The following is an 11,639-nucleotide window of genomic DNA, read 5'->3' on the forward strand; positions in this document are numbered from 1 at the left end:
TCCGCCCGCCTCGGCCTCCCAGAGTGCTAGGATTACAGGCGTGAGCCACCGCGCCCGGCCGGGGGGTGGATTTTTGAACCCCAGCATGGTAGAACTCACAGAAATTTGTGATGGATTGGATGAGCCACAAGAGAAAGGGAGGCATCAAGAAAGACTTTAAGGCCAGGTGCGGTGGCTCACGCCTGTAATCCTAGCACTCTGGGAAGCCGAGGCGGGTGGATCGTTTGAGTTCAGGAGTTCGAGACCAGCCTGAGTAAGAGCGAGACCCTGTCTCTAGTAAAAATAGAAAGAAATTGGCCAAACAACTAAAAATAGAAAAAATTAGTCGAGCATGGCGGCGCGTGCCTGTAGTCCCAGCTACTCAGGGGGCTGAGGCAGAAGGATCGCTTAAGCCCAGGAGTTTGAGGTTGCTGTGAGCTAGGCTGACACCATGGCACTCACTCTAGCCAGGGCAACAAAGTGAGACTCTGTCTCAAAAAGGAAAAAAGAAGGACTTTAAGGTTTGAGCAGATGTAAGACTCTGGTGCTGCTGGGCCTTAGAAAACAGGACCCCAGAATGAAGGCCGCAGAAGCAGCCTCAGAGCAAAACTTTTTCTCTGACCTTCTCCTGCCCTCCTGTCTCTCAGCCCCATTCTCCCCTGAGGCGAGCCATAGAAACTAGAATCCCTCTTCCCCAAGGCAGATCATAGAAACCAGAACCCCTTTTCCCCAAAGCTAGCCATAAAACCCTAAAAGTGTTCTTTGTAAAAATTGGCCATAAAGAAATTATCTGACCTACTTTGTTTGACTGTAGGGCATAAGACCCCTATTCCAGAAAGGATCCTGCCCCACACCCAGAAGGAAGGGTGCCTCCTCAAGAGAGGCCAAAAGGAATCTAGACAGACAGGCCTCGCTGGGTCTCCCCGCTGAGTCTGTAAACATTAGATCATACCCTTTTGTCCAGTCATATTTCTACATAGCTGTTCATACTTTGTTGAACCTATGCATAAAAATGGACAATTTCCCCTATATCTTTGAGTCTTCATTCTGAAGGCTCCTGTGTATACACGTTAAATCTGTATGTCTTTTCTCTTATTAATCAGTGATTTTTCAGTGAACTTTTAGGGCGCCAGGGGCCTTGGCCCTGGTATGAGGGCCAGGATTGCAGGTGGCATTTAAAACCAGAAAAACAGTCCAACTGTGCTTGTTTCCTCTCCCTCCCAGGACCCACCTAAATGGACAAAGAACAGAACAGATGTCCGTGGGCCAGGGATCTCAATAGATTCTAGGAAGATGGGAAACAGATGGAGCCTAGTGACAGAGTTAACAGAACAGAGGAAGCCACCATTTCAAGTTCTGGATAATAAGATTAGGGACACTTTTGTCATTGTGACAGAAAAGCCAGATGTTAATAAGTTTGTAGATGAGAAGCGGTGAGGTGAGTTTGCAGCCTTTGTGTGTGACTCGGTTTTTCCTATTTGAAATTCCTGGAAACCCTCTTTTCCTTGGTGTCTGGAAATTTTACATGCTGTGTTGAAGGTGTGGGTCTTTTTCCGTTCATCCAGTTCTGTCCTTTCAACTAAAGATTCAAGTCTTTGTTCAGCTCTGTAAAACTTGCTATTACTGTCCGTCCTTCCTTCCTTCCTTCCTTTCCTTTCCTTTCCTTTCCTTTCTTTCTTTCCTTTCTTACAGTCTTGCTCTCTTACCCAGGCTAGAGTGCTGTGGCATCAGCCTAGCTCAGAGCAACCTCAAACTCCTGGGATCAAGGGATCCTCCTGCCTCAGCCTCCCGAGTAGCTGGGACTACAGGCACACATCACCACACGCAGCTCATTTTTCTATTTTTTTGTGGAGACAGGGTCTTGGTATGTTGCTCAGGCTAATCTCAACTCCTGGCCTCAAGCAATCCTCCTGCCTTGGCCTCCCAAAGTGCTGGGATTACAGGCGTGAGCCACTGCACCTGCTCCTATTCTTTGATAGTTTTTGCTCCTCCGTTTTTTTTCCCCCCTCTCTTTTTGGAACTAATTTATCATGTTTCGGGACTCTGGAATGAATAGCTTTCTGACCTTTTCTCTAATTTTCTTTTGTTGTACTTTTCAATTTATGCAGTGGGAGATAGTCTTGATATGATCTTCTAATTTTTTATTATTTTCTTAAAAACCTCATTTGAAATTTCCAACAGCCTTTTTTTTTTATTCCAGGAAATATCCTATTTCTATTTTATGGCTACAATATCTTCTTAAATGTCACTGTGGATGCCATTGATGATTTCTCAAAGTTCTCTTCTATTCCCCGTGTTATTTCTGTTTCCTCTTGGATCAGTTCTGCTGTTTATTTGTGTTGTCATTTTTCTTTTACACTGCAGTTTTTCCTAAATATCTGCGATCCTTGATTGTCCATACTGAAAAATGAGTCAGCGCTAAGGCCCTGGGTACCTTCAGATGAGCAGGTCCCGAAGTCTGGACGACGGGCCCCCACGTGGAGGTGGCACCACCGTCCACGAACAATAGTTTCTTATTTCTTCAAAGAAAGTTGTTTGATGTCTTTAGAGGAATATCTCTGTTGTGACCTTTGGCTGCCTGCTGATCTCTGTGTCAGCTAATCTCCCTGCTTGTGTGCCGCGTGTCACCCTTGCCCTCCATCAGATCCGTGGACTCCACGTCCCAGCCCCTCCGAGGTTCCGCCGCACCTTCCCACCCGTTCCCTACTGTAATGACCCACTCCTGCTGCCCCTTTCTTTTGTCTTTGGTGTTACATTTCTTTTAGTGGCACCTTGATGAGGAAGAAAGACAAGCAAATATTCAGTCTAGAGGTAAGGTCACGTCACAGCTACTTAAGTGGCAGAGCTGAGACTAGAACATAAGTTTTGTGCTTCCCTGTTTGCACTGCCTTTAATGAAGTTAGTGCTTTGAAAGTTGAGAATGTCATTGGAAATGTATGTATAGCACAGGTTCTCCTTCTGCTTAAAAAAGAAAAAAAAAAGACTGATTGAAAAGAGACACTGTCATCAGAAATGATAGTGGCATTTACAGAGAACACCAGGTGCTCCAAAGGCCGCTCTGGGGAAGTTTGTGACCTCCCGAATGTACTCTGGCCTCCATCGATAAATCATTCCCACAATGTACTCTGCCTTCCATTGATAAATCAAATGAGGACCTTTAACAGGCGAAAGAAAACACACTTTCCAAAAGGCACATGGTATGTGAGCTCTACGAGAACATACATCCTGGTACTTGGCTGTGTCTAACCGTGACACCTTGGGCCACAGGAGCCTCTTCTTCCCTGTTAAGGTGCTGGTCTGGGACCCCTGAAGAGCAGGGAGGGGTCTTGCTTATTCTCTGTACCTGGCTCAGCGCCTGCCTGGCAGAAGGTGCTCAGCCAATCTTTGTTGAATGAACAAATGGCTAATTGACAACAGACTCTTCCAGTTGTAATATTCTGGAAAGTCAATTGATCTTAATGTAATAATGACAGTAGGTATACTCAGCATCAAATAGAATAGGCTTAGACGAAGAGGTAAATTTGGCAAGTTTTCTTTTTATTTTGAAATAATTTCAAATTTACATAAGAATTGTAAGAATAGAACAAAGAATTTTCTTTGCGTTCTGTGACTTTACTACTTTTAAAGTATATAAGCCAGTTATTTTGTAGAATGTCTCCTAATTCAGATTTGTCTGATATTTTTTCATGATTACATTCAGATGGCGAATTTTTGGCAGGAACACGACAGAAGTGATGTGCCCTTCTAAGTGCATCATATCAGGAGGTCTGGGAAGTTTTGTGGTCTTGTAAAATGTATATTTGGTCAATAAACAGGCCGGGCGCAGTGGCTCACGCCTGTAATCCTAGCACTCCGGGAGGCCGAGGCAGGCGGATTGTTTGAGCTCAGGAGTTCGAAACCAGCCTGAGCAAGAGTGAGACCCCCGTCTCTACTAAAAATAGAAAGAAATTAATCGGACAACTAAAAATATATAGAAAAAATTAACTAGGCATGGTGGCTCATGCCAGTAGTCCCAGCTACTCGGGAGGCTGAGGCAGAAGGATCGCTTTGAGCCCAGGAGTTTGAGGTTGCTGTGAGCTAGGCTGACGCCACGGCACTCTAGCCCAGGCAACACAGTGAGACTCTGTCTCAAAAAAACAAAAAACAAACTCAGTTTCTCTCTGACACCAGATGTTTGGGGATTTGTCCCCACCAGCAAGTAAGCAATCACTTCTGTAGCAGACACCAGCTGGGTGTCCTTTAATTCAATTCATTTCTGACACCATCTACCTGGACATGTGCCACCACGCCCGGCTAGTTTTTTAATTTTTTTGTAGAGACAGTGTCTCTCTGTGTTGCCCAGTCTGGTCTCAAACTCCTGGCCTCAAGTGATCCTCTCGCCTTAACCTCCCAAAGTGCTGGGATTACAGGTGTGAGCCACCAGGCCTGGCCCTAAGAACTGCAAGAATAGAACAAAGAATTTTCTTGCAGAAAGGCTCACAGAACTAGGGAAACACATATGCCAGTTTATTATTGTAGGGGCCAAGGGAAAACTTCCTCTTTGCCCTCTGCTTTGCTGAAAATCACTGACAGGAGGCAGATTGATTGGAGAAAAGGCACACAGATTTATTTGATCATAGTTTTACATGACACGGGAGGCTTCAGAATGAAGATCCAGGCCAGCAAGGTGGCTCATGCCTGTAATCCCAGCGCTTTGGGAGGCAAAGACGAGAGGATTGCTTAAGTGTAGGAATTTGAAACCAACTTGGACAACATAGCAAGACCCCATCTCTACAAAAATAAAAGAAAAAATTAGTTAGCCATGGTGACATGTGCCTGTAGTCCCAGCTAGTTGGGTGGCTAAGGCGAGATCATTTGAGCCCAGGAGTTCAAGGTTATAGTAAGTTCTGGATTATACCACTGCACTCCAGCCTGGCTGACAGAGTGAGACTTATTCTCTAAAGAAAAAAAAAAATAGAACGAAGAAGACCCAAAGATACAGGGGAACTTGTTTGTTTTTATGCTTAGGTTCAATGAAGTGTGGACAGTTGTGTGGAAATATTTTTGGACAAATAGGCTATGATCTTTTTTCTCTTTCTTTTCCCTTCCTCTGCATTGCCTTGGAACAAAGGGTACGATCTAATGCTAATGGACAGGGAGGGGAAACCCAGCAAGGCCTGTCCTTCCAGATTCTTCTTGGCCTCTCTGAGCATGTGTTACTTCTTTCTGGGTGTGGGATAGGACCCTCTCTGGAATGGGGGTCGTATGCCCTACAGTCAAACAAGGTAGGTCAGATAATTTCTTTATGGCCAGTTTTTACATAGAAAGGTAGAGGGAAAGTTAGAGTACTATTTTTAGGTTTTATGGCTGGCTTTGGAGAAAAGGGGTTCTAGTTTGTATGATTTGCCTTGGGGAAGAGGGATTCTTCCTCAGGGAAGAATGGGACTGAGAGACAGAAGGGTAGGAGGGCAGACAAAACCTTTTTGCTTCTGAGGCCTTCACTTTGGGGTATTGTTTTCTGAGTCCCAGTATTATAAAGGATATTAAAAAAAACACAGATGAAGCGATGCATAGGGCAAGGTTATGTGGGAAGCGGCACAGAGCCGGCACAGAGCTTCCATGCTCTCTCTGGTTGTACCACCCCCCAGGACCCTCCGAGGGTTCAGCTGTCCCGAAGCTCTTCAGACCCTGTCCTGGTGGGTTTTTATGGAAGCTTCATTATGTAGGCAGGATTAATTAAATCTTTGGCCATTGATGATCCACTTGACCTCCAGCTCCTCTGCCCTCCTTGGAGGTTGGGGGAAGGATGAAAGTCCCAAGCATCTTATCCTGCCTTGGTCTTTCTGGCGACCAGCCCCATCCTGAGGCTACCTAGGGGCTGCCAGCAATCAGTCAAGTGTAATCCCAGCACTCTGGGAGGCCGAGGGGGGAAGATGGCTTGAGGTCAGGAGTTTGAGACCAACATCAAAAGATACTTACCACTTTGAAGATTTCAAGAATTTTCGGAGTTGCTTGCCAGGAAACAGGGTGGAAGACCACGTACATATTTTACAAAATCACAAGGTTATATTTGCTAGGTTTCTCCACTGTGAAGTAGTAAAGGGGACCATTTCCTTTGTAATTCATAAGTATCTGTGAGGAGATACATGGAGACCATGTAAATACCCTGTTCTCATCACACTTTTACCCAGTACTTTTAGCATCCTCTGATGATTTTTACTCAGGCGATTACAAAACTTTTTAAGGCACAGTAAAATAACCCTTGTATTTGGCAAGATTCATTTCATTGAGATTACATTTGAGATTTGTAATAATTCCTACATGATGTAACCTTTTGAGGCCATAGTTCAAAGCATGTGGTATGACTCGAGTTTTCATGTTAAACATTCACTCATTCTGCAGTGTTGGCTAACGTGGAATTGGAACTTTAAAAAAATTAATGAAGTTTAAATTTACAAAATGTATGCCCCCCAAAAGAGTTCATCCTACTGTATAATTTAAAAACTAAACATGAATTTAGTGACGCACATACTGACAGCTTAGCTTATAATGTGTGTGGTACTCAAGAGTGGCAAAATTGATTTTCAAAAGACTTCAAAGCTTCAGCTTTGTGCTAGACTGGATGGAATTGTTCCCTGTGGTCCCAAAAAGGAACCATTATATTTTTTTTTTCTTGGTTATTTTTTGGTTTGTTTTTGTTTTGTTTCTCTGTCATGCCAGAGATGACTAGGGGCTGTCTCATTTCTGACAGAAACAGCTCTGCTCCCCGGCCACAGCCAGGCAGACCTCTGGCTTTAGGGGGCTGGCAGACAGCTGAGCCTGGGCCACTTGCTCCTGAGCTGTGCAGACCAGCCCTGTCCTTCGCCTGCTGCCTTCAGAAGCCCATCGCACACTGACCTGCAACACTGCTCGCTGATGTCTTTGTTGGAGGATAATAAAACCAATTGTGCAAGATTCTAGGTTTTATTAAACTTCTAGACTAATGCTGTGTCATCGGGTTTTTGCAGGGATCTGAGGATTATTTAATTACTGTTTATCTTGTTCCTATCACTCCTCTTTTTTTTTTTTTTTTTTTGGAGACAGTCTCACTGTGTTGCCCGGGCTAGAGTGCCGTGGCATCAGCCTAGCTCACAGCAACCTCACACTCCTGGGCTCAAGCGATCCTCCTGCCTCAGCCTCCCGAGTAGCTGGGACTACAGGCATGTGCCACCATGCCCGGCTAATTTTTTCTATGTATTTTTAGTTGTCCGATTAATTTCTTTCTATTTTTAGTAGAGACGGGGTCTCATTCTTGCTCAGGATGGTTTCGAACCCCTGAGCTCAAACAATCTGCCCGCCTCAGCCTCCCAGAGTGCTAGGATTACAGGCGTGAGCCACCGCGCCTGGCCTTTCACATAGCTTTTTTATATTGTTTTGTTTTTTAAAGTACGTGAATGCCTAACTTATAAAAATAAAATAAAATTTTAAAACACTACCCACTGGAACTAGTCTTCAGCATGTTCCTGGTCTCATGTGTCTGTTAATCTCTATTTTGTGGTCTGCTTGGTTTATCAGGAATCTTCAAAAATCCATCTCAATTATTTGGTTACAGGAGCCAATGACGCTGCCAAAACCTGGGATCTATTACCTTCCTTGGGAGGTCAGTGCTGGCCAAGTTCCAGACGGGGGCACACTGAGAACATTCGGCAGGTGAGAACGGCTGGTTTTCCACATGGCGGAGGGATGTTCAGATATCTTCCCCCCACGCAAAAACACTTAACATTGTTTTATAACTTTGACTAATTATTGGAAAATGTTTAAAAATTATGTATTCATTGAAAAAAATATAGACAATCCATAAAAGTTTAAAGAAAGAAAGCAAAAATCACCTGTGATCCCATTGCCCAGACAAATCCCTTTGCCAGTCACCTTTATATGCTTTTCTATGTATATGTGCATGTATGTGGGGGGGTGTATACACCAATATACGTATATACATACCTACTGTGTTACTCATGTATTGCTACGTACCCAATTACCCTCGAACTGAAAATGACAGCAAATGTTTGTTATCTCATAGTTACTCTGGGTCAGGAATTTGGGGGTGACTTAGCTGGGTGGTCCTAGCTCAGGGTCTCTCCTGGCATTGTCGTCAAGCTGTTGCAGGGGCTGCAGTAGGTGAAGGCTTGCCTGGCCCTGGAGGATCCACTTCCAGGGCGGCTCGTTCACACATTTGGCTAATTAGCGCTGGCTCTTGGCAAGAAGGCTCAGGTCCTGACAGTGTGGATTTCTCCACAGGGCTGCTTGCGGGTCCTCGGGAACACCGCAGTCTCTCCCAGAATGAGCGAGCCAAGAGAAAAGCAGGGCAGAAGTCACAGTGTGTTGTATGACCTAGCTTCAGAAGTCACTCTCTGTCATTTCTGCAGTACCCTGCTTGTTACGCAGGTCAGCCCTGTCCAGCGTGGTAGAGGACACAAGGATGTGAATGCAAGGAGATGGGAATCATGGGAGACCATGTGGGAGACAGTGCACATACATAAGGAAATATTTTAACCTAGATGAGAGCCTGCTGTATTATTACTACTATATTGTACCATTTGTTTACTTAACTGTATGCGGTAGGCCTAGTTCCATGTCAAATATTTAGATGGACATAATCACTTTTTATAGGCCCATTTTATTTCACCGTGTAGATATTCCATAATTTATTTGTCCATTTCTCTATGGATTTTCAAGAAAGACATCAGTGTAATTTGGTGGAGAAAGGATAGTCATTTCAACAAATGGTGCTGGAACTACTGGATATTCTTATGAAGGGCAAAAACACCTTGATCCCTACCTCACAACATACAAAAAAATAATAATTGGCACTGTGTTACAGATGTACAAGCTAAAACTATAAAATGTCTAGAGGTAAACAGAATATCTTCACATCTTTGAGATAGGCAAAGATTTCGTAGATAAGACACAGTAAGCAAAAACCATAAAAGAAAAAAAATTGAACATCAACAAAATTAAAAACTCTGCTTATCAAAAGGTACCATTAAGAAAATTAAAGGCAAGGGGAAGATAATTAAAAGGCAATTTCCTTTTAGCCTACAATGTACACTGAAAATTTTTCTCTAATTTGTTGTTGCTGTTTTTATTTCTCTAATCAGATTGAGGCTGAAAATTTTTTCATGGATTTATTGGCCTCCCCAAACCTTTTGAGCTTCGTGGTGGGTCTATCTGTGGATAGACATTATCACACTTCCTCCGCCCTCCAGGTTGTGCCTCTACGATGTGGCCCAGTCCAGAGCGAAGCTGACGGCCCAGCATGGATCCGATCAGCACGAGCTTCTGCTCTGTACCAAGTTGGTGGAGCCGTTCCAAGCCCAGGAGGGCTCCCTGTACGTTGTGCTGGGGGAGCTCGAGCCCCAGGAAGGTAAGCCGTGGCCTCACACGCCCTTTTCCACTCTGGGTACCAAGGTGGGGCAGTCTTTTGGGTGACTCAGTTAGGGATGGGTCTGGCTTATGACCCAATGAGGTGTCTTCACAGGGGTTAACATTTCTTCTAAATTAGCCCATCAATTCAAGGAATCTTGGGAAACAGACATGATTCCACTCACAGCGGACTTGCTGTGTGGGGCCAAGTCAACGAGTGGGACAGTGGGCGAGAAAGAGGAGAGAGAAACCACTCATTGCTCAAGGCCTACAGTGCGCCAGGCCTGGCGTGAGGGGGTTTGAATCGGCTCATCACCCTTTCGTGTGAGTCTTCCTATTGCTATTTCATAGATGAGAAAACCAAGGCTCGGAGAGGACGGGGCCACAGTATCAGGCTAGTAGTCAGGGTAAGAGAAACAGAATGCAGGGGAAGGCTGCAGCAGCCTGGGGGAATCTCTCCAGCGTGCAGAGTCGAAGGCATCCTTCGCCCCATCTCTGGCCATCCTGAAGGCCGGGCTGCAGGGCCGGGAGGTGCCACAGAGCCCCAGAGTCAGGGCCTTGCTCTGCTCCTGCGGAGCTTGTCACTGACATGCCATTTGTGTGTGTCACTGCTTCCTCTCCTCTCTTATTTAAGCTTTTACTTCTCCCACCCCATTATCAGTGTAATACGCGCCCATCGTAGAGAATTTAGAGCGTAAAGAACCAGAAAAAGTCACCCGTAGCCCTCCCCAGAGGCAACCCCTGTGACTAATTCAGCACGTCGCCTCGCAGTCCTTCTTTCTACGCCGTTTTCCTTCACACGGTTGATGTCACACTGTGTATTTTATCTGGTTATTTTGGCGTAACATTACGTTATAGGCATTTCCCCATGTCTTTTTAAATTTTTTTGTAGATAGAATATTTAATGGCTATGTAATATTTTATAGGCTGGATGTACCTCCTAATTTATTCAACCACTGAACATTTGTATCGTTTCCATTTTTGCTCTTACAAATATATTGTACATTTATTGGTATATTCAGTCACAGAGTATTATGAAGCCATTAAAAATGGTGTTATAAATCTGTGTCTATTGACATGAAAAAATATTTATAAGCCGGGCACTGTGGCACACACCTGTAGTTCCAGCTACTCGAGAGGCTGAAGCAGGAGGATCGCTGGAGCCCAGGAGTTCGAAGCCAGCTTGGACAACATAGTAAAACCCTATCTCTAAAAAATAAAATCAAATTTAAAAAAATAATAAAAAATATTTACAATATATTACTAATAAGCAATTTATAAAACAGTGTTTGTTATATAATCCCATTTTTCTTTCTTTCTTTTTTTTCTTTTTGAGACAGGGTCTCTCTCTGTCGCCCAGGCTGGAGCGCAGTGTCACAGTCATAGCTCACTACAGCCTCGAACTCCTGGGCTCAAGTGATCCTCCCACCTCAGCCTCCCAAAGTGCTGAAATTATAGGCATCAGCCACCACACCCCGCCCCATTTTTCTTTAACATTTATTTTTATATATACATCAAAGTTTGAAAGATTACCAAAATGTTAATAGTAGTTACTTCTGGGTGGTAGAATTGTGGGGTTCTTTATGCTTTTCTTAGCATTTTACAATGAAAACATACTGCTTTTATAGTCAGAGGAGGAAAATAGTAAAAACAAAAAATTACTGCTACAGTTACAGCGTCACATACTAATCTTTGTCCGTTCTCTGATGATTTCTTCTTCAGTGTAGTTTCCTAAAGTAGAATTGCTAGATTAAAGGATAAAACATTTATGTTTCTTGATTTATGCTATCAACTTGTTTTCTGAAAGTCAGTTTTTTTAACTCTGGACGAAATGTACCAGGGGTAAAAAAGTAATTAAATGGTGCTTACTTTAATTATATTTGACTTAATAAAAGTTAATCTTTATTCAGGCTTAAGCCCTTGAGCTCACAGAGTCCCTGCCCTCGTGATTGATTTGGGAGAGGCATCCAGGAGGGATGGCGTGGAAACAAAAGGCCTTTCCATAGATGATCCCCACGCTCCCTGCAGCACCCGATCCCGGGAGGCTTTCTCCTGCCCTGCTGCCCCACAGCGAGTCCGGGAACCCGCTGTCCAGGGTGTGGAATTTTAAGGCCCAATTGCAGGTCCAGGGAGAGGCTAGGACCAAGATGGGACAGCAGAGCCTGGAGTGGACATTTGGAATTATTTCTGGGAAGAAAAATGGAAAACACTTTATAAATTCAGCCCATATTATTAAAAATTTAGTATTTTGTTGCAAACATACACAAAAGTGGAATGGT

At 44.1% G+C, this 11,639-nt stretch overlaps 1 protein-coding gene across 1 annotated transcript in view; it reads left to right on the forward strand.

Annotated features, from left to right (window-relative positions):
* TEN1 (TEN1 CST complex subunit) overlaps window positions 1-11,639 on the forward strand; it is a 34,695-nt gene that overhangs the window by 17,001 nt on the left and 6,055 nt on the right. Inside the window, exons 2-3 of the mRNA XM_012662331.1 lie at window positions 7,550-7,647; window positions 9,204-9,361. Coding sequence (XP_012517785.1) covers window positions 7,556-7,647; window positions 9,204-9,361 — 250 coding nt within the window. The 5' untranslated portion in view covers window positions 7,550-7,555. The remainder of the gene's footprint in view (window positions 1-7,549; window positions 7,648-9,203; window positions 9,362-11,639) is intronic.

This window comes from Propithecus coquereli, unplaced genomic scaffold (assembly GCF_000956105.1).
Source record: "Propithecus coquereli isolate 6110/MARCELLA unplaced genomic scaffold, Pcoq_1.0 Scaffold76, whole genome shotgun sequence".
Taxonomy (NCBI): Eukaryota; Metazoa; Chordata; class Mammalia; order Primates; family Indriidae; genus Propithecus; species Propithecus coquereli.